At 37.0% G+C, this 25,245-nt stretch overlaps 2 protein-coding genes across 4 annotated transcripts; one reads left to right on the top strand and one right to left on the bottom strand.

Annotated features, from left to right (window-relative positions):
- The first annotated feature begins 891 nt into the window (after nucleotides 1-891).
- LOC137713681 (TATA-box-binding protein 1) lies at nucleotides 892-5,423 on the top strand. Its single transcript, XM_068453014.1, has 9 exons — nucleotides 892-1,394; nucleotides 2,117-2,204; nucleotides 2,473-2,544; nucleotides 3,331-3,381; nucleotides 3,726-3,770; nucleotides 3,880-3,972; nucleotides 4,738-4,839; nucleotides 4,926-4,999; nucleotides 5,141-5,423. Coding segments are annotated over exons 1-9 (606 nt in total). The 5' UTR covers nucleotides 892-1,314; the 3' UTR covers nucleotides 5,142-5,423.
- Nucleotides 5,424-5,570: 147 nt separating this feature from the next.
- On the bottom strand, nucleotides 5,571-24,805 carry LOC137713680 (protein SWEETIE-like). Of its 3 annotated transcripts, none has more exons than XM_068453012.1 (48): nucleotides 24,387-24,805; nucleotides 23,840-24,047; nucleotides 23,486-23,592; nucleotides 22,855-23,091; nucleotides 22,663-22,752; nucleotides 22,480-22,567; nucleotides 22,297-22,358; nucleotides 21,885-21,989; nucleotides 21,241-21,330; nucleotides 21,040-21,120; nucleotides 20,724-20,792; nucleotides 20,431-20,556; nucleotides 19,619-19,722; nucleotides 19,107-19,239; nucleotides 18,816-18,922; nucleotides 18,475-18,585; nucleotides 18,127-18,294; nucleotides 17,874-17,960; nucleotides 17,627-17,720; nucleotides 17,413-17,481; nucleotides 17,210-17,332; nucleotides 16,972-17,040; nucleotides 16,774-16,878; nucleotides 16,565-16,653; nucleotides 15,873-16,029; nucleotides 15,082-15,231; nucleotides 14,806-14,855; nucleotides 14,579-14,678; nucleotides 14,424-14,480; nucleotides 14,273-14,340; nucleotides 13,998-14,091; nucleotides 13,478-13,677; nucleotides 12,837-12,981; nucleotides 12,668-12,736; nucleotides 11,977-12,033; nucleotides 11,694-11,780; nucleotides 11,462-11,590; nucleotides 11,157-11,360; nucleotides 10,575-11,036; nucleotides 9,689-9,754; nucleotides 8,799-8,896; nucleotides 8,605-8,695; nucleotides 8,304-8,442; nucleotides 7,747-8,057; nucleotides 7,517-7,651; nucleotides 7,264-7,428; nucleotides 7,043-7,168; nucleotides 5,571-6,836 (listed from the first exon to the last, which is right to left on the bottom strand). In XM_068453012.1, exons 1-48 carry the CDS (start codon nucleotides 24,552-24,554, stop codon nucleotides 6,042-6,044), a joined length of 6,645 nt encoding a protein of 2,214 aa, XP_068309113.1. In that variant the 5' UTR covers nucleotides 24,555-24,805; the 3' UTR covers nucleotides 5,571-6,041. The 3 variants fall into 3 exon arrangements, with proteins under 3 accessions (XP_068309113.1, XP_068309111.1, XP_068309114.1); XM_068453010.1 differs by having other exon boundaries at nucleotides 5,572-6,836; nucleotides 8,605-8,698; XM_068453013.1 differs by lacking the exons at nucleotides 23,486-23,592; nucleotides 23,840-24,047; nucleotides 24,387-24,805 and having other exon boundaries at nucleotides 5,572-6,836; nucleotides 8,605-8,698; nucleotides 22,663-22,755; nucleotides 22,855-22,994.
- Between the last annotated feature and the right edge of the window lie 440 nt (nucleotides 24,806-25,245).

Genomic DNA, 25,245 nt, shown 5'->3' with positions numbered 1-25,245 from the left:
TGAGCGAGTTCATTGTCCCCAGATTGAGTGATTCCCAAGTATATATCCCCTCGTTCATTCTATTAACCCTTACTTCTTTAATGCGTCACCCGGTGTCCTAATTTTTCTATAATCTACAACTCCTTATAGCCTCTCACACATGCATATCATGTGTATGTTGCTCGTGTTAAATTGTTAATAATATGAATAAGTTGAGATTTAACTATAAAATCAATCGTTAATATGTACACGAGGTATATGAATAAGTTTATATTCAACTATTACGGAATAGACTATAGAAGCTATAAAGTACCAAATATATTTATGATAGATGCCAAGTTCGAAACAACCTTTTATTGGTTGATTCGTTAAGAACTAACATTGAATTTGATAAGAAGCTTAGTATATTTAATTAATAATTATGGATTTACGAACATTGAAGGAGTTAATCGAGTAACACATACAATAATTATGTTGTAGGAAAAATCACTCAATTAATAATCTTGTGATGTTTTGTTTGGACAAAATAATCTTGTGATGTTGAAATTGAGTTTAATCATGTTGTTGACACAATTCAACTTGTGAACTCCAATTGCCACCCTTTATCCTGCTCGGACAAACACAGAGTTTAAAATTTCTGTAATTAAAATAAGATATTTACTCGAGTGACACGTGTCATTTTTAAAATTAAAAATATAAATTGAAGGGTTATCATTGTAAAGTAAAGTTTAAATGAGTGATCAAGTGTCAACAAATGAGATGAATACCATAGCGTAGGAGATTTAAAATCACAAGACCAAACCGGCAATATCCGGTAATTGCAAGGGAATGACTGGCTAGGTGGGAATAAGCCGGTGGGCCTATATATATAGAAAAACGACAAAGCAGCGGAGCCAAGCCAGGCAACAAAAGCGAAAGGCCCTGCTCGCAAGTCTCATATAATCCTCGTTCGCATTTCCTCCGCTGAGATACAAAACCCACCCCTTTCACCCCCTCACCCCCATATCTCTCCAATTTCTTACATCAAAACCTATAAAAGAACATCTTTTTTGAAAATTTCCCACCCCCATTTCCCAAATTTCCCGCGAATTCTCGCCGATTTCAATTTCTCAACTTCTCATTTTCTTTCCCGATTATTGTCGAAACCCTAGATTATTGAAAGCTCAGAAATTGTGGAAAAAGGAGGTTGTGCAGATCTGATTGAGGACGATCAATAGACCAATTGCTTGGAATCCAGAAGAAAATTTAAAGAATTAAACTTTGATTTGATTTATTTCTTTACCGTAAAGTAGTATTTTTGGAAAATCGACAAAGCCTTGAAGTGGGATACTGGGAATGGGGGATCAAGGTGGATTAGAAGAGAGCCAACCTGTGGATCTTTCCATTCACCCCTCTGGCATCGTTCCCACTCTTCAGTAAGTCTCTCTCTCTCTCTCTCTCTCTCTCTCTCTCTCTCTCTCTCTCTCTCTCGTTTGAAGTTTCTAGTTTCATTTTCTCGATCCAATATCCATGTACATGGCTTCTGAATCGAGTTTTGCGTTGTGGGTTTGTTTCGATCTGATTGGTTTCGCGAGCTTCTGTTCGGAGTTTACGGGGTTATGGTGGGTTTCAGCAGGGAAACGGAGATGCAAAATTATGGGTTCTACTGTTTCATTTGTATCCGTGAGATGCTTTGTACTTTTGAAAAGTTGGAAATTTTCCCATTTTTGTGGTGGAAGTTGACTTTTTTACCCAACCCACAAGAAATTTTTTGTTGTGTGTGTTTATGTCCTTTGTCTAAAGCTTGTAGGACTTGAATTTTATCTGCCAAAGAAACCTTTCCTTCAATATTAGTCTCTGTTATTGGAAATGAAGCTGTGGCTAGCACTTGTCATCAGAAGCTGCTGGTTGATAGTCTTTGCATTCTGTTTGTTCTGTAGTGGCCTTCTTGATCACTTCTTCTTTTTGCAGTTCTATTGTTTGTTAGCAGTAAAGTTCTATTTTTTCGAAGAAAATTAAGACTTGGACTATACCCATGCATAATCAATGTTTTTTAATCAACCTCAACCCTATAGGCCTCCCTTCTGTGATCAACAAAGTTCTTTATTTCTGAAGAAGAATAGTGATGATTTATTCTTGCCCATGGTTGTGTTTGTAGGAATATCGTATCTACAGTTAACTTGGATTGTAAATTGGATCTTAAGCAAATTGCGTTGCAAGCTCGAAATGCAGAGTACAACCCCAAGGTATGCAAGGGTTTTTGTAAGTTTGGCTGTATAATTCGTTCCAGTGGTATGTTGATAATCTTAGTGGTGCTTGCTCACTTAACTAAAATACTTTATAGAGGGTCCTTAGTGGTGCTAGCTCACTTTACCGAAATAGTCTTGTGTGTGCAATTGTTTATACCTGAAACTATACCTACAGTAAAGTCTGGTTTTGTTAGCATATTTTCTGGCACTTTAGACATTTTGGAGTGGTGAATACTAACTTATTTTTAATTCAATGGTCTTTCAGCGTTTTGCTGCTGTAATTATGAGAATAAGGGAGCCTAAAACTACAGCTTTGATTTTTGCCTCTGGGAAGATGGTGAGCCCTCCCAAAAACTTTTAGGATTGTATTTGCTAACAACAATATGATTTCATTTCAGCTGTTCATATTGTTGTAATATCATTATTGGAAGTGATTTGCTTTTGAATCTTTTTGCTCCTGTTCAGTTCCTTCTTTTGTGGAAAGTGTCTTTGTTCTTTAAATCTTTGCCTGTTAGTGAGATCTGATAAAACAGTTTATATTACTTGAATCGTACCCCAACTGATTGCGCTATTACCTGTTGATGTGTTGCATCAAATTCAAAGATGATTATGTACTTGTCGGAATGTGTTTGGAATCCTACATGATGAGTGTGTCAATTTTTGGGTGCAGTCAAATGCTATTGCTTAATTCAGAGAATATCCTTAACAGGAGAGCATTTTTTGGTTGCTAATTTTGACTATTGCATCTGAATTAAAGTGTATGTTTGATTGGTTACGGTCCTTCTGGATTGCATGTCTTGTCGAAAATGTATGGTATGTTGATGCTTAAATTCCTAAATTTTGATGCTTAAGATATATATTTGGTGATGGACTGATCCTTTTATGAGTATGTTTATTTACTAAACTTCTATGGTAATAAATTTGGCTTTAAGTTTACTCATGTCACAACCCTGGTAACTACTGCATTGCATTTTGTCGACCCTTTTCAACTTGATATACACCCTCTACTTTCCCTGCTCTCCCTTATTTATGATTTTAAATCTTGATTCTTGAGTTATGCACCCATCATACCTTGGATGCCTATGGTTAATAGATTTAAATTTTAATCTTTATGGTACTTCAGGTATGCACCGGTGCAAAAAGTGAACAGCAATCAAAACTGGCAGCGAGGAAGGTATCTGTTGAATGCTTACAGATTGGTATTAACATAGCAAAAAACATAGTGATATATGTGAGTTTTTGTAAGTTTTGACCCGATTTTAGGCATTTTAAGTCTGGCGTATAGTGACAGTGGACTTTTACCCATGCTTTGGAGCATGGAGCGTCAGCCTTAAGTATTGCAACTTTGAATATTTTTTCATTTGTTATTGGTCGCTGTCAGGAGTGGAAGTGGTTTTAGAATCGATGGTTATTTTTTTCATAATTTATCTTTTCATTTAGTTAGAAGAGTGAATCTTATTAGGTTGCAAGGAATAGTGTCAGAGTTCTTTTATCTGATTTGATATTTTTGGTTCCCAGTATGCCCGAATCATCCAGAAGCTTGGGTTTAATGCTAAGTTCAAGGTCTCTCTCTCTCTCTCTCTCTCTCTCTCTCTCTCATGCATTCAACCTTTTAAGAGTATATTATATTTTTTTAATTACTTCTTTTAATACATGCTTGTCTGAGCATCAGGATTTCAAGATTCAAAATATTGTTGGCTCCTGTGATGTTAAATTCCCGATAAGACTTGAGGGTCTTGCCTACTCCCATGGTGCCTTTTCAAGTGTAAGTGAGAACCATCTGTCCCAGGCTTTAGCAATTCATAACACCAATATGATTCGATATGATTTATAGGTTTCTTTTTTCATGTTTTTTGTTTTTGTTTCATAATTTGTCTATTGATTTTAGATTGCCATTATGATTTGATGCCAATGTTTTTACGATCAAGTTATCTTCTTATGTGGGCATTTTTCATTTTAAGGGTTATAATCAATGAGATCCACGTATTTTACATGCCTCCGAAGTCCGAAGAAAGTTTTATGAAACTAGGAATGCATTGCTTAAAACACTCTTGTAAATATTTAAAACGCAAAGCGAAATTCGTAGAAAGTTTGCTGAAACTGGGTGTATTGCTTTCTTCACGACTCCAGACGTACAATGGACTCACATTCATTTAACCAATACAATGAACCCACATACATTGGACCAGTACAAGGACCGTATATACCCAATAGTTGTAGACTGAAGACTTACTTTGTATCAATAAGACAATGTATATACTCAGTACATGAATCATATGGGGTCAAACAGATTGTTGCAGGCTAAAATATCTAGCTCATTTAGATTATAATTTTACTTTGGGTATGAGTGCATTACCAAAATCCAGCAGTTCTGATGCTTTAGTTTGGTGTACAAAGTAAGGCCTTGTATGGAATATGTCCTCTTGCTTTTGTTTTTAATTGACTTATGAAAACGTCATAGTGGCTGGAAGTGTATGCTTCGTAGTGGTCTTAGGAAGAACTAGTATTATCTTGTGTTATTTGGGTGCAGTATGAGCCAGAGCTTTTCCCGGGGCTGATATATCGAATGAAGCAGCCGAAGATTGTTCTTCTTATATTTGTGTCAGGGAAAATTGTTATTACGGGTGCAAAGGTGATTTGTTGTTTTATCTAATTTTAATGACTCCTGCTTTTGCGTTTGGACGATCTGCTAACGTTTTGTTTAATTTGATGTCATAGGTGAGGGATGACACATACAAGGCCTTTGAAAACATATACCCTGTCCTTACAGAGTTCAGGAAGGTCCAGCAATGGTGCGCCCTCCCTTCCCTCCATAACTCTCCACATACCACAAAGAAAGCATAATCTGTTGCTCGATGAATTCTTAATTTTGGATGTTTGTTTCTCTCAACGGCAGCATATTGCTAATTGATTTCTCTTTTATCTTGTTTTAGATCCTGCTTATACCAGACGGCGTTGGCTGGCAGACACATCCGAATGTAGCTTGCAGTGCTGTCGTAGGCAATGCCTCCTGCTGCTGCTGGTGCAAGATATTTTTGGTTATTTGTGGTTTGGTGGCGAAGGGGGGTTAGCACTTAGGTGTGAATATGTAACAGGAATAGCTTTGTTGTTGTTGTTGGTAACTTGGTGCGGCAAGATGATGCGCCAGGGCAGGGTTGATGGGATTGTGATGTTGGAGAAAGTTATAAATAAAACGGTTGCAGTTTTGAGTTTTGATGGTAGAAGCGTTTTGATTGAATCTCATATGATAAATGTGTTTTTTGGTCCGATTGTCAGTGTCAATCTAGCTAACGACTTTTGAGTCGCTGATGATTCAATACCATCATAGTAGGAGCTGCTTGCAGTTTGGAGTTTGTTCACTGTTTGATTAAGATTTAAGACCCAGAAGGGAAATGAAATAATGATACAAGGGCAGATTCGTCAATTTTATTAAGGCCCAGAATGGAAGAAGATATTCTCTCTGACCCGGGCGGGAAGGAATAGGAAAGAAAAATGCAAAAATATTAAATATGTGGCAATTAATTGCAAGGATTCTTATTTATTGAAACTAACGAGCGACACTTGATAATTCCGTTGGTTATTTCCATCTCCAATGGAAAATGTAGAGTTCTCATCTTGACCGAAAAATATGAATAAAAAAGCAAACTCGTGTATTTTTTCTATATCTCTTGAAGGTGATAAAAGGCAATAGTGTTGTAACTTGTGAGAAGGGTAGGGTTCTGATTTCACTCATCATACCATATTTTTTGTTTCTATGATTCATACAAGTGACTATAATATCAATACTGTTGTTAACTTAAAGAGTAACACAATTCTCAATTTAACGTAGCGCCATCAGTCTAGGTTGTGCTTGAGGCGAGACTTTTCGGAAGCTGCTTCTTCCTTGTCTTCTCTTTTATCAGACACTTCCTCGTCAAGTGGCACAGGATCTGATGATACCTGCCCTGCTTTATCATCACCCTTCTCTTTTTTCTCCTGCACATGATGCCCTAAATTCATCTCAACTGATGCTTCAGCATCTTCACTAGGATCATCAAGTTCAGATGCCACATGCTCAGTCCTCACTTGGTTCAACCCTGCTGCCATTCCCTCTTGTCTGGAAACCACTTCCTCGTCTCTCATCAAATGCTGATCATCGTTTGGCCCGATAATACCGCTATTAGTTTGGAGATCACGTGGTTCTTCTGCCTCGGTATTGTTGGTTGGTGGGTTACCCTGTGGGGATTTTAGGCCATCTGATATCACCTCCCTTTCACCAGCCTCCTGATGGTCTGTATCGTTGACTGCATCCACGTTGTTGGGAGGATGCAGAATAGATTCTCCATGAGTGTAATCACTCTGCGTATTCACTTCCAAGTCAGGTTCTTCCACTGTGCTTTCTATTTTTGCTTCATTTTCAGCTGCATTTAAAGCGGCAGGAAAGGACTGGAAAGCATCCCAATCATCTTCATCCTCTTCTTCCTCTTCGATTTCTTGGTCATCAGAAAGAGAATGCGCTGTGGTGGCTGATGGCAGAGGTTTCTCTTTGCTTGCCTCTGTTGGAACTGGTAATTTTATCTCTAAGCACGGAGTTGTGGGCTTCAGCTGTGTTGCATTATGCTCTTGAGTCACAGACGCACGGATGAACCCCTGAAAAGACACAAAGGGATTCCATTTAAATTCTGTTTGTAAGTGTCCATAAAAAGTTGAGCCTACAACTCCCAAGTCTTCCAGTTAGTTCCAACACAATAGCAAAGTACTTTTGCAAGACATATCCAATACAACGGCATAGACTACCGTTCTCCAATCTACACTAGCAAGTGCACCCAACAAAGAAAAGGAAAAGGAAAAGACACCTGAAGTTGCTGTCGATGTGTTACAGGCATAGACAGCAATACATCCTTGAAGTGAACTGCTGAGGAAGGAAGCTGAGCAAGATGAGAAACAAGCCTTACAGCAGTGCTTCTTAATGTATTGACTTCCTGCCAATGATGCATGATTGGAAAACCATCAGTCAAACAAGTGATAAAAAGGCAGTTTGAATTTTAGAGGCTGTAGAGGCTGCTTATTTTATTACCAGTGAAGAACCTTCTTCTGAAGCCTTGAAAACCACGACTACGGCTTCCAGGAGTAAATTCATAAAACCTCTCTGACATTCACTAGGTTTTGAAAGTGTTTGCAGCACTACTAAGAGTCTTAAGCATTCGCCAGCAACAGTTGCTGATTTTTCAGTTACAGGTTTCTGTCAACAAAAGACCTTCAGAACAACAAATACCAGAGACTAAATGGGAAACGGGGTTATAATTATCTAAAAGGATAGTCTGAAACACCTTTAAAGCATTCTGGATTATCACAAAAAAATCTGCTGTAAGCTCCCCAACAAAAAGCATTAAAAAATTGTTGCCTTCCGCATTTGGGGTTTTCTGTACCAAACTTTTTAGCACTTGTAACCCAATTGATTGAACCTGTGCACAATAGAAAAAAAAAAAAAAATTATATGAAGTTTTGACATTCTTGGAAAAAATGACCATAAAAGTACAAAGAATGCATATGAAAGTACCTGAACATTTGAATCGCTAAGTACAGTTTGAACACATTTTGTGCAGTATTTAAACATAGGATAATAGACGGAGTCACCATCTCTATTCTCATCAAGATAATCCATTTCATAACCCAACTTGGCAAATGATATAGTTTGTTCAAGAGAGAAAGCAAGCTTTGTTTGCAGTAGTATGTGCAAGTCGGATCTCTCATTTTCCTGCAGATGAATGGACTTAATGCAATCCTCGGTCAAATCAGTCATCACATTCAGACAAGTTCCAAATAACTTTCGCATATGAACAAGACCATCTTCACCAACACCGGATTTATCTGCAAAATGAATTCTGTTTAGCCTAACTTTATTAATCAAGAAGCCACTGTTTTATTAAAAAAAACTGGCATAATCTTTGACATGAATATAGAAGGAAAAAAGGCCTCAAATGGAGGTAGATGTGTAGGAATTATGTTGGAAAGTAAATTGACAACAAAGAAAATGGAGGCTATGGAAGAGTTTTGGTTTTTGATCAGATTAGATAAATAGACTGGTCAGATCAGTTTCATTGTTACAATGCTCACCATCAATAAATCTTTTCAATAATAGACTTGTGCACTTGAAAAAATTGTCCACCTTGGAGAAATAAAACTCAGTCGAGGCTTCTCTGATTCCCTTGTAGCCAATTAAAAGAAACGCCAATGCCGCAGAGACTAGTTGTGTCTGTGAGCCAAAACATGCAGTTCAGTGAAAAGATGAAAATTAGTGATTAACACAGTTGTTAAGAATTCTATAAAAAACACAGTTATGAAAAAGTGCACGGCAATTGTAGAATTTAGAAATCATTCCCATTCAAACTTATAACAATGGATACACCTTACTGACCCTTGGTTGAAAACAGTTCACAAGTGTTTCTGCAGTGATAAATAATGTGGTTATCAAATCCTCCGACAGTTTGTCCAGAGAAATTGCCTTACTACTGAACACAAAAGGGATGAACATTCAGCTGATTGAGAGTGATATCAGAAGTTTAAAAATAAAAAGTAAAAATAAGTGCGTAGATTGACAGATTCCAGTACCTTTGAAACACTTTGTAAAGATAAGCCAAACAAAGTTCCATTGCCAAATAAGCAAAGTTGTCCACTTCATAAAAAGATTCAGGGCAGTTCTTCAAAATCTATTGAAAGAATTAAAATAAAACACCAATTCAGAATCTGTGACAAAGACAATACACACACAGAACTAATCTCTTATACGGTCTCTGTAAATGGAAGGTTCCCTGGCCAAATAAGTAAAGTTGCCCACTTCATGAAAAGATTCAGGGAAGTTCTTCACATTTGAAAGAATCAAAATAAAACCAAAATTCAGAATCTGTGACTGACACATTACACACAGAGAACTAGTCTCTTATAAGGTCTTTACATACAGAAATCTTTTTGACATTACAACTAGGAATCTCTGGCCACAATTTTCTAAACATATAAATATGCAGCCAACTTTATTAAAGTATATGATTCCTACCAAGCCAGCGCACTAAAATTTCAAAAAAAAAAAAAAACTATATATATATATATATAAAAGTAAATAAAAATCAACTTACTATTCTGCAGATCAACTTATTGTTCTGCAGATCCACATACACACTTTTATAGAAAGAGCTTAAGTTTAGCAAAGTGCAAATGGTTCTTAGACATATCAGTACGAGTGTAAAAAGGCATGTTGGCTGTTGCAGCCTGCAGGTGGATGGTACCCAAGGAACTGGAATGGTAAGTAGTAATTGAACAAATACATCATAAGATTCTGAAAGTAACAATTCACAATCCAAAGATAATTCAGCCTCAATTAATTGGTAAGAACTTCTTCACGTGTATTGGCTTGGAATATGAAAAATCAACATGTGAAGCAGCATAGATACTCATCATAATACTAAAAAGGCCTTAAATTATCTAAGAAGACTTTTTTTTATTACCTGTGATATTACAGACACTGAAAGACTATCCCAGGAATTATCCATGCACATAGAATATGAGAAAACCTGGATCAGTCAAATATGAAAAAAGAATTACTACACAAATATCAAAGTTAACAGGTGCCCTGTGTAATATTAGAAGACCAAAACCGGTGACTGCACAATTCAAAAGAAACAGACAGGGAACACGTAAGTGACATGTCAGATACCACTGTCATATTCCAGAACTTTTCTTAATTATAGAATTTGCAACGATGACACAGAGTTGGTGTCTACTTTCTCTTAACAAAAACTCATTTCATTGTTAAGAAGCATATGGCTTCATGAGTAACCCAACAGCACAAATAATGAAAAGAAATCAATTAACTCTTAAATCAATCTACCATATTGCACCACACTGACAACATTGTAACGCTGCATCTTTAGGAAATGTTTACTAATTATAAACATATAAAGGGAGGTGGACTTTTGATTAAAAGATGTGAGTTGTACAATGTGTGTGTGCTGCACTAGATTTTCTATCGCTGAGAATACAACTTATTCTGTTTGACTTGCAAACTCATTAACTCCCTTGCATCGTAACTGATAAACAGAATAACATTTGATGATCACTTTAGAAGGAAAGAAAACAATAATGAGCAGAACTATAAGGATCCAAGAATTTGAAGAGATTAATTAATAATTTATCTGTGACAATCCTTTTTTTCAATGTCTTTTGATCATTGCAATGCAGTAAAATGAGTCATTCAGACGCTTCTGTATTGAAGATGATCACTTCCTACATAAAACTGCATATGAGAACATGTGGGTCTTTTCACAGGATGCCTATGCACACATTAGATCTTTTAGGAGTTAATAAGAGAAAGAGAAGGAAACGGATAGCCACCTGTAGCAGTTCTCTGCATATGTCCAGAGTGAGAAATCCCGCACTGGCAAACCTTTTGGTCGACAGAAACTGGAAAACCGGTAATGCAATTTCATACAACTTAATTCCTGGGAAAGATAACTCTTCACTAGCTGAATCTCCACCGTTACTAGCTTTAATGAAATAAAGTGGACTTCTCAGTTCACCAAGGGTAGAATATTGGCCCTGAAATAAGACAAGTAGAGCAAATCCCCAAAGAAATTGATATTCTTCGGATTCCAATTTAACCATGTGATGTCCAGACAATAAGTTATTGCTTGATATATTTTGAGTAGTGGAGTTTGAATACTCGTTCTCTTCAATATTCACAGGAACTGCATCCAATGCAATTGCCTGCAATATTACTGGCCACGATTCTTCTAAGCAAGGTTGCAACTTTGACGATACCAGAGGTGACTGAATTCCATCAAGAAATGGATTCCACTGTAAGAAGAAAGAAATATAAGATGGTAGCCACAAAAACATTAAAAAAATTCATATTAGTGAAAACAAAGCACAAATGCAAAGGAGGAAAGCTAGCAGTTTTCCTATCATTTAGCTGACCTTTGTCTTAAGATGCAAGCACAAGAATACATAACTGTAATCCTTCAAAACACTAATCCAGTACTTCCCAAGCATACTTGAACTCTTTGAAAATAATGGTAACAATGCTAGATATTCATTGGGAACCCCACTATGGTGTCTCCTCAAGAACGCATATGTATAACATTTGAGAGAGGCATGAGCAGCAAGAAGTCTTATCTTGATCTACATTACAATTAATAAATTAGTTTACCCTTTAAAACGTAAAATGGATTCCTTCAATCAAGAAAACGTAAAAACAAAGTTGAACAATGAAATTTATATACCTTGCATGAGACCCATTCTGCAAATGAAGGATAATACAGGTCCTTAAATTCATTCAATGGTCGTGAAATTAATGAATATACGCGTTTAACAGCAATTTGATCGCCCTTAATTATTCCACTAGTCAGTATCTGTAATGACAATTGATTTCACATTGTCAGTTACACAAAAACAAATAAATAAATAGGAAGAAACCTAGGAAAAGATAAAATTAGATTTGTCTTTATCGAGAACCTTCGTAGCGAGCTGGAAGCCTGCTTCCAATAGAATAGGGCCAGAGGACGAGTCTAAGGCAGTGCGGACAGCAGATACGAGCTGGGCCTGAATTTCATACAGCCTCAATTATAAACACCCCTCCCATTTCCCCCAATAAAAGAGAAACGGAAACTGAAACTCTGTCAAATCCCTCCAAGGAGCTATCACAGAGATAATGAAACATCTTTTTGCAATTTAAAATCTATGTCCAGGAAATCCAATAGAAGCAAGTGAAAGAAAAGCACAAACACTTCTGACATACCTGATACTGTTCTAGTAGGAGATGCCCTGGAAGCTCTGGGTCAGGTGTCTTTTCAAACTGTTCCCAGCATCACAGGACAGACATTTTTATGAACAAAACAAACTACATGATATAAGAATAAAAAAAATATTTAAATTATACAAAGGAATTTGCCTGACTAGATAGCAGTGACATATACGCTACGGTACAGAATGGAAAATAGGATGCTCTCCCGTCTCAGCCCAATGGGGGTATAAATTAAAAGACAGTAAGACAGGAAAAGGGAGTAGTAATTAATAGAAACTACTTCCATGTCAAAGATTTAGGGAAAATGAAAATAGAAGTCAAGTATGTATCAGAAAATATGATGTGAAGAAGAGGTACTAAGAACTATATATGAAACATATCATATTCAATTACATATAAGAACTATTTTATTTAATATTGAGGAACAAGACAAAGCCAAACAAAGTACAGGCGAGGCTTGGATTTTAGGAGCCCAAGCATGACTCAGGACTGTATTTGCAAATTTCTATATTCCTACAGGGTTAAAAGGACTGAGGTGATATTTCCTCAATTAGTAATTAAGAAACATAATGAACAACTGAAAAATAAGATAAAATATCCAAAGAAGTCCTAAATCTACCCAACCAAGTGGTGCTGCTGTGATAGCATATAAACTAGTAGAATAGCATGTCTTATACAAATTCACCTTATCTGTAATGGTACTCAGAAGCCCCACACCAATTGGCTGCATGCTTTCCAACTGGATCGTGCTTATCTAAGAAAATTAACAAGAAACGTCAGCTCTAACATGTATTTCAGGCATTTGATATGACATAATAAAAATTTAAAAGAAAAAACAAACTTCGCATCCACACCTGGTATGCAAGAGCTATAAGTTCTTGTATATGGAGGACGAGCCAATCACTAGAGGCCTGTCTATTAGTAGGTTGGCTCCTAGCAGTACAGAGATCAAAATGAGCTGGATTCTTTCCAACAGCTCTAGGTAGGTAACTCAAACACCTACAAAGGAACAAATTACTAAATCAATTAAACGAAGAATAGCATAAGTTAAGACAAAAGTTCATGACTAGTTCTTTGAAAGGGAAAAGGGGGGTTGTGCCTTGGTAAGTGTCAAACACATGAGGGTATCTAAAGGCATGGGCTATGCACATTTACACCTTTCTTCTGGCTCGTACAGTATGCAGACTAAAATTAATTTTATGCTAAATGAAATTTCTTTCATCTGATATTTCAATTGCTACTTTAAAATCAATCACAAACTTCGTTGATTATTCTTTTCTTGAGGTCCTTGACATAATAATCATAGGCACTTCTGCTGCACTTGCTTGTTTCTTTTTCATACAATATCTGTTTTTGCCTTGTGGAATCATGCCCGACACAAACTCGGGCTGCAGCCTTCAACATGTGTGAACTTTGGCCACATTTGGGGGTGCACCTCTGTGCAGTAGATTTAATGCATAAATTCAGACAGTGCATGGAAAATATCATCACATACTCAGCAGCAAAAACTCTGGTTCGGTATCTGAGGTGTTTATCTCTGTTCAGAATACCATGGAGCACACCTGTGGTGCTAGAAACCATGTTCTCATCAGCTTCTCCAAAATTTACACTTGGGTCACCCTCCATACCCTTTGAAGAATCATTTTCTAAGCTGCTACTACTATCAGCATTTCTTCGTGTTGATGTGGCAAGAATCTGAGAAAGATTTTGACAATTCACTGAATTAGTAATTATACTTTCCAAGACAAGACAGTTACTGCGTATAAATAAGCATATACAAAGCCTTCTTCCATCAAGAAAAAGAAAACGCTTATCAATCAAGAAAATTGGGGATAAAGTGATTTACAAAGTACCACACTTCTATTAACAAGAAGAAACCAAGCTCAATGAATAGAAGTATAAAGGTATTCCAAATAGTTTTCGTCTCTTTTTTTTTTTCCCTTCAAAATTTACATCCAAAATGTTATTATCCGTGTAACACTCTGGATTAAAAGAAACAGACTAAAGGAGCTTACCACATTACGACAAATTGATATCCAATGAGATGGACAGGAAGGGCATGATGCATAGAGCAATCGCATGATTGTGGTGCGCACCAGATCCCCTATCCTACAAGGATAAAAATAAGGGGAGATACGTTATTTTGCCTCTCTCTCTCTCTCTCTCTCTCTCTCTCTCTCTCTCTCTCTCTCTCTCTCTCTCTATAAAACTTAAAAATGAATGTCACAAAAAACGGGGGGATGGGGGAAGAACACACTACAAGAAACCAGGCTAAAAGGGAAGTAAATACTCAGAATCTGTTTCTTCATCCAGCATGTGAAATAACTTCTCCTCTATTTGCTCAACAACAATGGAGACCTGTATAATGGAGAATCAATGAATGATATGATTTATCGTGATGAGACTTGTATTTGAAGACAGAAAATAACATGAGGGCATACTGGATCTTTTTCAATCAGATGTCGTAGAGTGGAAACAGCTAGATGCCTTAATGCTGGCTGTTTGAAATAGGAGAGGAAAAAGGGTAAATCTTCATATTATGGAAAGAAGCAGAAATATATAAGCATATGAATTTCACCAGCCACAGAAACAAAACCTGTCTTGAGGACAAAGTAGGTAGAAGAGTTTGCACATGGGTGTGCACGGAAACAGCTTGTGGTGCAAAAAGAACAAGTTGCTGGGTAAAGCGTACACTCCTGCAACAATAATAGCTTTTGAATGGAGCCAATTTCTATTCTCTAACACAAAACCAAAACAAACAATTGCAGAAGAGAACATATTACATGAAAACTAAATAAGGCTTGAACAAATTGGAATACATACTCGAGCATCGTTGCTGTTTCTTGCCCAGAGCTTATCTCTGAAACAACAGACTACAAAAATAAAAATTGAAAAAAAAATCAACAAATGGACATCAGTCATTAACTATAATATGAATGGAAAGAGATGATAGTTAAGTCTGTTGAAATTTCACCAAGAAAAATAAAATTAAACTTAATCAGTATGTTCTGAAATATGCCAATTCCAAACATGATAAAACATATTAGTATTACAGCAGAAGCTCAGAGGTAGTGGAAAACTATGATAATAAAATAATACCTGGCAACGTGAAAAGAAAATACTGCCAGGGGCAAGTTCAGGACCAAGAACAGCAACAATAGCATTTATAAGACGACCAACACCTTGCTGAAGTGCAACCCATCCATTCTCCTCGGACAAAAGAATTTCCAGAGCAAGACCAAGTGTTGCCTACAGAGAAGAAATGTGACAAGAGAACATGTTGAGTCAAGTACAAACTAAAAATTCGTCTGAAAAGAGGTACAAATCTAAGATGACAGTCTGCTCTAATAACAAAACCTAACAAAAAATACACATAGTTAGAACTTAGAGGCTATCAGTTATCACTGATTAAGAAAACCCTATCAGTTAATCTACTTCATATAAGTGCAATCACTTTTCAGTACACAATACAAGAGATATCGATACTACTCACAAATGTATCATTTAAACAAGGCAGCAGAGCAATTCAAACAAATGTCATTTATTCACCATCAATACCCTTGATAGTTTACAAACAGTTAATCAGTCATAGGGTCTGACTTTTAATACGAAGTATCATGTTGCCTCAGAGATACAAAGGTCAAAGCATGCCAAAAGTTTCTGTAAAATCACTTCGAGGTCTAAATAAACAACAATATACTTATCCAAGTTAACGAAACAATTAGTAACAAAAATACTACCATCTCAAGAGAGTACTGAACAGAATCTAACATAAAAAGATACCACAACAGTTGCAAATTTCTTTCCTTCTATTGCCAAAATTGTATTCAGTTTATGCCAATGTAAATAGCATTACTTTAACACATACAACCATTAAAAACATGAGTTACCTGGACTTGAGATACAAAGGACAAGCCAGCAGCTTCAATGGTCAACAGAAGCCCATGCAAAGACCATATCTGTAAACCAGCTATTGAACTTTTAGAAAGCAACGAGATTGAGCTCACAGTTGAAGGCACTAAAGTTGACAATGCCATGCCTCCTGCACTGCAGGCATAATATGTAAGGACAGTGAGAAAAAGTATAACTTCTACTTAAGATATCTAGTTCATCATCAAAAGGATCACTTATTGAAAATTTAAAAATCAAAAGAAAAAAAAAGGATTGGCAAAGATATCAGGTAATAGTAGGACTCCACGAGTGAACAACTCATCCTAAAATCTGCATGTGATGTGATAAACAAACAATAGTTTTAGTATATATAGACCTAACTCAAGTGATTATCACAATTGTCTCCCCCGGATATGAACTATATATCAACTGCAAATGGCTCATGAGTTGTGACTCACATTCTGAGGAAACTTTCAAATTTAATAGCACCAAGGGAGGTGCAATGCAAGTGTGATACAACGACACCTACCTTCAGGCATGTATCTGCTACATAGAAAGAGGTTGCAAAAGAAAGCGATAGAATAGACTTTTCTATATGCTACTTAAGATTAAGACTTAATATTTAAGAGTACCACTCAGAATATTCCTGTAAATATTCATAAAACGAACTTAAAAGGAATTTCAATGTCACCTGCGATGAATGCAGCCAAGAGCAAAAGCAATTGATCCAGCATAGTTTGAATCTGTTGCCCCAGTTAGGTCACCAAGCAGAGATCTAGTCTGTTTGACACCCAAACAATGAATCAGAGTGGGAAGGAAAGATGTGGGCAGAGGAAGAGAGAGAGAAAAGGAAAGCTGCACGGTCAGCAACATGACAGAAATTCAAATAACAAAACTGACCATTCTTGCTGTAAAGATATCATTTCCAAGACGAGCTAAAAGACCAAGACATTCTGATGAAGCCCTACGTTGTGATGGACAGATGTCTCCCTCTGCCAGAATGCTCTGTTAAATTAGGACAACACATGTCAGTACAGTTGGTGTGTGAGTACCACACTTCCTGACCAATAACATATCCATCTTTATTAAATTAGGCACCTGAAATATCGGCTGTGCGGAATTTAGTATCTCAAGTGATAATGGCTGGGGACGCAAGGAAAGCAAAGCCTGAGGAAAGCATTTAAACATTAATTTTAATGCCAGACATTGCAAAACAAGATATAGTAGATAAGAAAAGTAAAACCAGCACCTTAAATCCTGAAAGTAACCACACATATATTGCTTATGCTCGCTGCGCAAAACAAGATATAGTAGATAAGAAAAGTAAAACCAGCACCTTAAATCCTGAAAGTAACCCCACACATATATTGGTTATGCTCGCTGCATGCCATGGTTGCTTTTTTCCAGCTTTCAGGCACTGCTCAATCATTCCAAGAAGTGACAGCATCCCCCCACTATCCTGGGATGTTAGTTCCAACTGATGTCAACGACCAACCAGTCACTTGTAAGAGAAGTCCAAATATGACAAAGTTTCCCTACCTGAGAGGCAAACAAGACGCCAAAGCAGAGGAGCATCTGGTTCACCAATGTCTTGTTTACTGGTTCCGGCTTCATAAGCAAGTTTAAAAAGTAACCATCAGTATTGACAGAAGCATGTCTCTATAAACATTAAGTACAGGAGCTGACTTCAATAGCTTCAACATAGCAAAGCTAAAATAAACAAATCTGACTTACAACAGTTAAAAAACTGTACCTGAGGAAAGCTACAAACTTCATTCTCCCAGACACAAGGAATAAGCCCGTTTTTGCCACCTTGAAAAGCACGAAGTTCATCTTCAAACCAATCTCTAAGTAAACACAATTAACAATAAACAAATATCACCTGAACTGAAAAAGAAGCAAAGAAAACGACTGAAAGCTCTGAAGCTCTGAAGCTCTGACAAAATTAAATTACAATGTTCAGTAGTAGTTTAAGACAAAGCCAGTGGAAAGGTAGACACCTTCCAGGAATCCAGGGACCCAACCATGCATCTCTTTTGTCTAACAGAAACCTCAAGCATGTACTTTCTTCACATCCAGAAGCCTCTCTTTTATGTCAGCAGCAAGGAAAAAAAATCCAAGTCAGACACAAAATAACATTTAAATTTTTAAATAGGTCCTGGCAGTTGAGCTAATGTCCTTTTATTTACGACAGAAAGAAAAAAGAAGTCAAATGCAAGGTAATGCGACAGTATAATAGGCAGCTAACTTTACATGAATGGGCTTGTGCAAATTTGAAGAACCATGGCGTGGTCATTCTTATATGCTGTTGGATCAGGAAGAGACTGGTAAGCTATTAATGTCCGGATGATAAATATATCCAAAGCAGGCTTCACATTTGGTAGTTGCTTGGCCGCTATCAGCGATATATACGATAAAGCCCTGCATTCCATCTCATCTCAGAAAATAGTTTTGAGCATGATCTAAAAGTAACACAGCTTCTGATTTAAAGTTTAAACTGAGCATATGAAACTTGTCCTTGTAACAGCAAGACATGCAGTGACCAGAACCAACCATAAATTGGACAAATTAGAGAACAAAATTGAGATAAAACGAACTTACCTACTCAGGTATACAAGTACAGGTTGAAGCAAAATCCCGTTATTCCCATCATTAGGAGAAAGAAAGCATCTTAAAAATGCAGTAAGTGCATCAACTGCAGCAGACCACATTCTACAAGGCAACAAGATGAAATTGTTTACCGCTGAAAAAGAAATTAGTCATGTACGCCCTAGCCCTAACGTGTATCAGATAGTTCAATCGTACTGCAATGGCTAATGCATTAAATACCTTGAGAATCTCAAAAGTTTAAAGACAGAAGCAGGAAAGTGCAGTAAACTGAGAGAGTTTGAGGAATATGAGGACATAAGCCAGTATACAGAAATTATACAATACATACTAACCGTATCCTACTCGTCAAATCTCCAGTTTGGTTAGTTTCGTCGTCTAGATTTCCAGTAAAGAGGGAAGCCCACAAGGAAAGAATATCAAAAACCTGGTCTTCAAGTTCCTGCATGCATGAAGAAAAACCCCTTAACGTACATATAGCATATCTTTTAGTTCAATAATACAAGCTCCTTAACCTGTGACTTGAAAGGTAAAAGTAGATTAGGATATCTAATGGAATCGATGCCAGGACTGAACTGAATATTGCCTAGTGAAGAAAATTAAAAGATACAGCGATGATCTTCTACCTCCTTTGGCATAGAAGCTAACAGGGATGACAAAAGTAACCACCCAGCTTCTTTTTCAATTGTAGCTGCCATTGGGTTCCGACTAGATTCATTCAGCATCTTCTTTGTAACTTCAAGGATTGACCTGGGCAATCTGTAATAGCAACACGTAAAAACTAGCTTTAAAAAACCAACAGTTCACAGTGACAGGAAAAAAAACAGGTTGAATGTAACAATGACCATAACAATAAAAATCTACGCCAAATATAAAACGGTGGAATTCAAAGGCCCCCAGCAGTATATATGACATGAAGAAAACAAATTAAAGATAAAGGAAACAAAAAGGATGAAACTGCTCCAACAATTGATGCTAAGAAAAAAGGTGATAAATAGCCAACGTATCTACTTCTGTTTCTTGGGAATAAGAAGGCTTCTATTACAGCTAAGCCACAGAACCAATGACTGGTATCTCCTATAGATATCTAATTCTTATTTGTTCCTTGTGGACACACAAAATAAGATGACATCTTTACCTGGCAGGAAAACCGAGAGGCAATTTTGGGGAAATGGACACCAGAGCTGCCAAGACAGTAGCTTGTCCATGCAAAGAATCAAGCTCTAATTGCAAAGTACTCCCCTGAGAAACATAAATAAGAGCAATTTACTTAACAGATGCCATAGTTAATAGGATTATAGGACACATTCCAAAGAATGCTTACAATCAACACACAGAATATGACAATGAAAAGTTTGTCATTATTCCACTGGCCCAAGATTCCTAAAAGTGGTTTGCTAACTTTAAACTGTGCTCTGAAAACATTGAAACTTCAAAAAAGAAATTGCAAAAAGTTGGATGCTTCATGAGAAGGACCAATAAAACATGGCAACAAGTGATTTATGTGGGAGACTATATGTAGAAGCGTCAACTGAAAGAGGTACCACCAGCTCAGCTGACTAACCAGCTAGAATATGAAACACTGTGGTATGAAATACTGTGGCATAGGCAAAAAGAACATGTAACAGCTAGAATATGAAGCCACGACCGGAAAGCAGAAAACAGGAAGAGAAAAACTCCAGGCAGTTACCATCAAAATAAACAGGAATAGTTTGATAAGGCACTATGACTGACATAGGCATGCTGATGAAAGAACAAACAAAAACAGAACAGAACAAAACAAAACAAAACAAAACAAACAAGCAACAATAGCTACTACTACCACCAAGAAAAACTTTCAGAACTTGCAAATGAATAAACAAGCTACATACATTATCATAAGACAAATAAATTGACCAGAAATCAATAAAATGAAGTCGAAAAGACATAACAGTCAACATCGCATCGCACCTTCTCATATGCCACATTTTCTCTCAAAGCATTTAGCATGGTCACTCCATAAGAAATTAAACCACCAACACAGGTGGGATCAACCTCAGCCAGGGCACGTAATGTCAAAGCAGCCTCAATTCGAACCTGACGAAAGATTATCAATTAAACTTCAACTAAGAGATATCATATCGATGAAAGGAGCATAATAATTTTTAATCTATCAAACACCTGACCCCACTTAGTGGGATAAGGCTTGGTTGTTGTTGTTGTAAAGACCTTTGCCTTCAAGTAAGAAAGAAATCAGAGCTTACGAGTTGTGACGAATGAGATACTGCTGCAACAACAGTGTTGTCAAGAACTTCCTTGAAATCAAGTGGAACCTGCAAATTGATGGAGCAAACACAACTTCCGAATTAACTACAAGAGGAACAACTAACATCACGGTGTTCTTCCATTCTATGATGTCAATCAGCAAGAAAAATGTTCAAGATATAACTGATAATGTGAACATACCATATTAATATTTAAATGGAATAATTCCTCAGGAGATCAGTATGTAAATAACATTACAACCATACAAAAGTTAAAAATAAGAATTGATTATTATATCATTGAAGAGACACTTACCTCTCCCAGCGTTTTCAGGGTATATGATGCAGTACGTAGAGCGGCAATTTTCATGGAAGGACTGGCATCTCGAGACATAAGCTGCAAGTTTCATAAAAACATTCAATTACCAAAGGATAGCACAGAACAACATGTAACCATCAGAAGATTTAATTGAAAGAACACCTCCATGACAACAAAACAGGAAATAATTTAGATAACCTGATTCCCAAGAAAACCCAAAAAACTCCTTTGCGTAGGCTCTGCCATTTGATCAGTAACACCAACACGAAGGATATAGAGCACACAAGCCTTGAGTAAAGCAAATGAGGGATAATGGTCAGTTCTTTAAATTAAAGAACAAGAAGATTCATGACAACATTAGCAATCAATGAAGTTGTTACAGTAACTCATATTATGGATCCATCAGATTTAGGTAACAAAAAGCTTGGTCATGTACATAGTGGAGAAACCGTCTTATTTTTTAATGCATGATGCATCAAACTTGTACTTCTTCATATACTGATAAGTTCATCCTTATTCAGCAACTAAAGAAAAAATAGCATCACAGCCTTGGAATCTGAGTATAATTTCATCCTTCAAATTCCAGAATATCTAGACATGCACCAGTATTTATTTCTCAAAAGTGCTAAAGAAAATATATCACATTGTTCATGCTGGTGGCATAAAGCAACCTGTAATTGAACTCGTGCAAAGAATGTAGCCTCTAAGCTTTGTTTTTTGTATTTTTTTTTTTTTTTTTTTTGAGAAACTAAAATTTATCAATTCTTTTTACAAAGACAGAGCTTAAAAGAGAATATACATTATATTAAAGAGTTGAAGGCCATGAATTTGTAGAAGAATACCAGTGCATGGGCATCAACAGAATTATCGGAACAAAGCATTTCCACAACCTGAATTGCATAGTTTTGTAGCTCACTATCTGGATGCATGTATTTTAGACGAATCGCCTGCAATATACAATCCAATAATAAATAAGCACTGCTACTCAGGCAAAATGTAAAATAACTGCATGCTCCTTTCGAACCTAGGGCTGTCAGAGGGCAGACTGGTTTAGGGAACACCATACAAAACAGACATTAAATGCAGTGAAACCAAATTAACGGCAGAAATATTGTTAAATGGATAACACTTTCTTGTCAAATAAATTATCCGCATTCAAGATGGTTTTGGTCCATGGAATTCAACTCAGGATTCACCAGAACAACAAAAGGAGAGGGGAACGAAAAAGGAGAGGAAGTCAATATCAGCATCTACCTGTAAAAAGAATACCCAAGACAAGGTTATGCCAACTCGCACATCCTTTGACCGAGCTCCAACTACACATTGGAAAAATTTTAGTTTCACTAATCCCATGAATTATGAACATCTTTCAAATTCAGTAGCAGGAAAAGTCTTAATGTAAGGGCACCCACACTAGCAGGAAAACTACAAAAATACCTTTTGTGAAAGGCAATGCTAAATGTCTATGCAAACCACCTTCCAGTTTCTTTGCTGGAGGGAAAGGTCCTTTCCCCCTTGGTTGAACCTAGGAGCAATATAACATATTACGGTTAGATTGTTGACCTAGTTAGATGAAACTTCGAATAGATAAGGAAAAATATCACAGAAACATATGCAAACCTGTGCATGAGGATTCATTCCAAGAGCAAGCAACGAACCCAATGCTTCAGCAAATGCATCACGGACAGAAGAAACAGGATCCTCAAGGGCCTACTATAAGCACCGGCCAAATGGGTAAGTTTAAGACTGAAATATGAAACACTCAAAAAGTACAAGACCAACCAGAAAAACTTGGCAATGAAAAGCATCTACCTTGACACAATAAGAAGCTGAACTGTCTAGCTCTCCCACCCCTAGACTAGGTCCTCCAATAATGGCAAATGCCTTCAGACATCTTGCAGCAGCAATTCTAACAAGAAATGATTTATCACCAACTGCAAACCGCATGATGAGACGAAATGCCTCTGTATATGCTGAAGCTGCTGCGTTTCCACCAGAGCCTTCCAAAGCATTTTGAAGCATATATAAAGCTTCTTGTCTCACAAATTCCTGAGTTACATGCAGTTCAACTTAGAGGCCCAACACACAAGAAAAATCAAGAACCCAAAAATGAAAACATAAAATATATTCAATATTCAATCATATGGCAAGCCTACGGAATACTTGGGGGAGAATGCTTTATTTCAAAGTATTTTGAGTCTTGACTAGTACTTCCCAACTATTTAGGAATGACCATAGGATCCTTTACTAGTTGAAGCAGTAAAAATGTCAGTGTGAACATAGAGTTCCCAAAAGCAGCATTGTTCACTCGGTGCAGAAAATGACAAAGACACTTCATCCCTTTCCACTTCTTTCATAATGAAAGTTTACTGAAAATTTTATACCAATAAAAGGAAAAAAGCTAAAAATATTAGGGCAAAAATTACAGATACGATGAAACTACCTCATTAAACTTGAAAAGTTTCGTGGCAATGATAGTCGTTTCAAGTAAACCCGATGTGATTCGCCTCCCAAAATGTCTATATAATTCTCCTAAGCACTGTGCAGCACCTACATCATAGTATTTGAAATGATAATTATTAATGTTAAAACAAAGCGCACACACAAAAAACAGAAAACGGAAAATGTTAAGTGCACTAAATCAGGAAAATGACTGAGTTAAACTATATATAAACAAATAGAAACAGTGGTTAGGAGCTAGACCATATAACCTACATACCGAAGAGCTACATTACCAGTTCACACAAAATGCACATAAAAGTGGAACACATTAATAGGTCCGATCATTTGTACTAACCAGCAACTTTTTGTGGTTCATTCCTCCTTCCATCAGAAAGAAAGCCTTGGAGACTGCTCGCTCGAGAGTATATAGAAATGCCATCTCCCTTGGATATAACCCTCGCCATAGCAACTGAAGCCAGATGGCGGACAGGTCGCCGAGCACCAAGAGTCAGCAAGGAATATAATGCGTCCTCGCATCTTCTTTGCCACAACAAAATGGATTCCTGCAAGTCATCAATTCAACACCGACCGTTAACAGTTTACACGTACAGAAATTCATCCATCACTCATAACAAATACTATAATGTACTGAAGATCTAATCCATCCAAGTGGTGATATGTACAACTCAGCCCCTACAATTTGAAAACTATTTACAAGAATTCAGGATCAATCAAATCAAGATGCGCACTCATCAGTCGCCAACACTATGGGCAAACAAGGAAGGAAAATACCACGGAAGCTCTACTTAGTAGATATATACCAAATCAAATCCCAATTCGGATGCAGAATAGAATGTACTAAAAACTGAGTAAAAGTGGAAAGAGCATGGAGTGAGAGGGACCTTGGGCTCTTCGTTAATGGCGGATATGAGATCGGAGAGGAGATCGAAACATAGAAGTGGCTCCTGAGGTTTATGGGATGCTGAGGCGACTATGGACTCCAATTGCGCTACCAATACACCGAACTGAGAGAGGGGCGCATTCTCTGTTGTCACATACTTCTTCGCCATTGTGGAAGCGGCAGTAGAATGATCAAGGAAGACGGACAAGATTGAGAAAACTCAAGTAATACAGTAAATAAAAAACACTGGAACCCTGGTATTTGGACTGGGACGATGACTCTTCACCGTCAGGGTGGCTGTGGGGTCAGTGCAGTCTGGTTGAGGAGGTACGGGGGCCGTGCGCGACGCAGGTGGTGGTGGAGCGAGAGAGGTGAGCAGAGAGGAAGTTCATTTGTTTGGGACCAAAAAGTGATCAACGGGGTGAGAGACTAGCTTTTTCACCTTTCCAATTTCACCCCAAATCTATTGCCGAATCTTCTAACTTGCCCTCCTAAACGGTGTAGTTCGGTTTAATTTGGTTTGGCACTCAATATATTACCCAGTCAATTAGTATTTCACTGTTCTGGTTCGGTTTTGATTAGTATCGTGATTTAAACCACAGTTTGATTTGGCCAGTTTATGCCTATTCCAACATATCAATGAAAAAGGTCCAAAATTCTAAGAGTTTAATTTTACAAACATCCACACATTTCGCACATTCCAATTCGATTGAAAAATTAAGTTTTATGAAACTTAAGTTTCAATTAAACAAAATCTCATGTTTGAAACAACTTATTAGCTACAATCTAAGCAAAAAACACAAACAAATATCATAATTGTTAGTTGTTATTACAACTTATAATAATCACCGAATAACCTA

The sequence above is a fragment of the Pyrus communis genome, chromosome 13 (genome assembly GCF_963583255.1).
Source record: "Pyrus communis chromosome 13, drPyrComm1.1, whole genome shotgun sequence".
Classification (NCBI taxonomy): domain Eukaryota; kingdom Viridiplantae; phylum Streptophyta; class Magnoliopsida; order Rosales; family Rosaceae; genus Pyrus; species Pyrus communis.
This window is presented reverse-complemented; position numbering and strand designations above follow the sequence as displayed.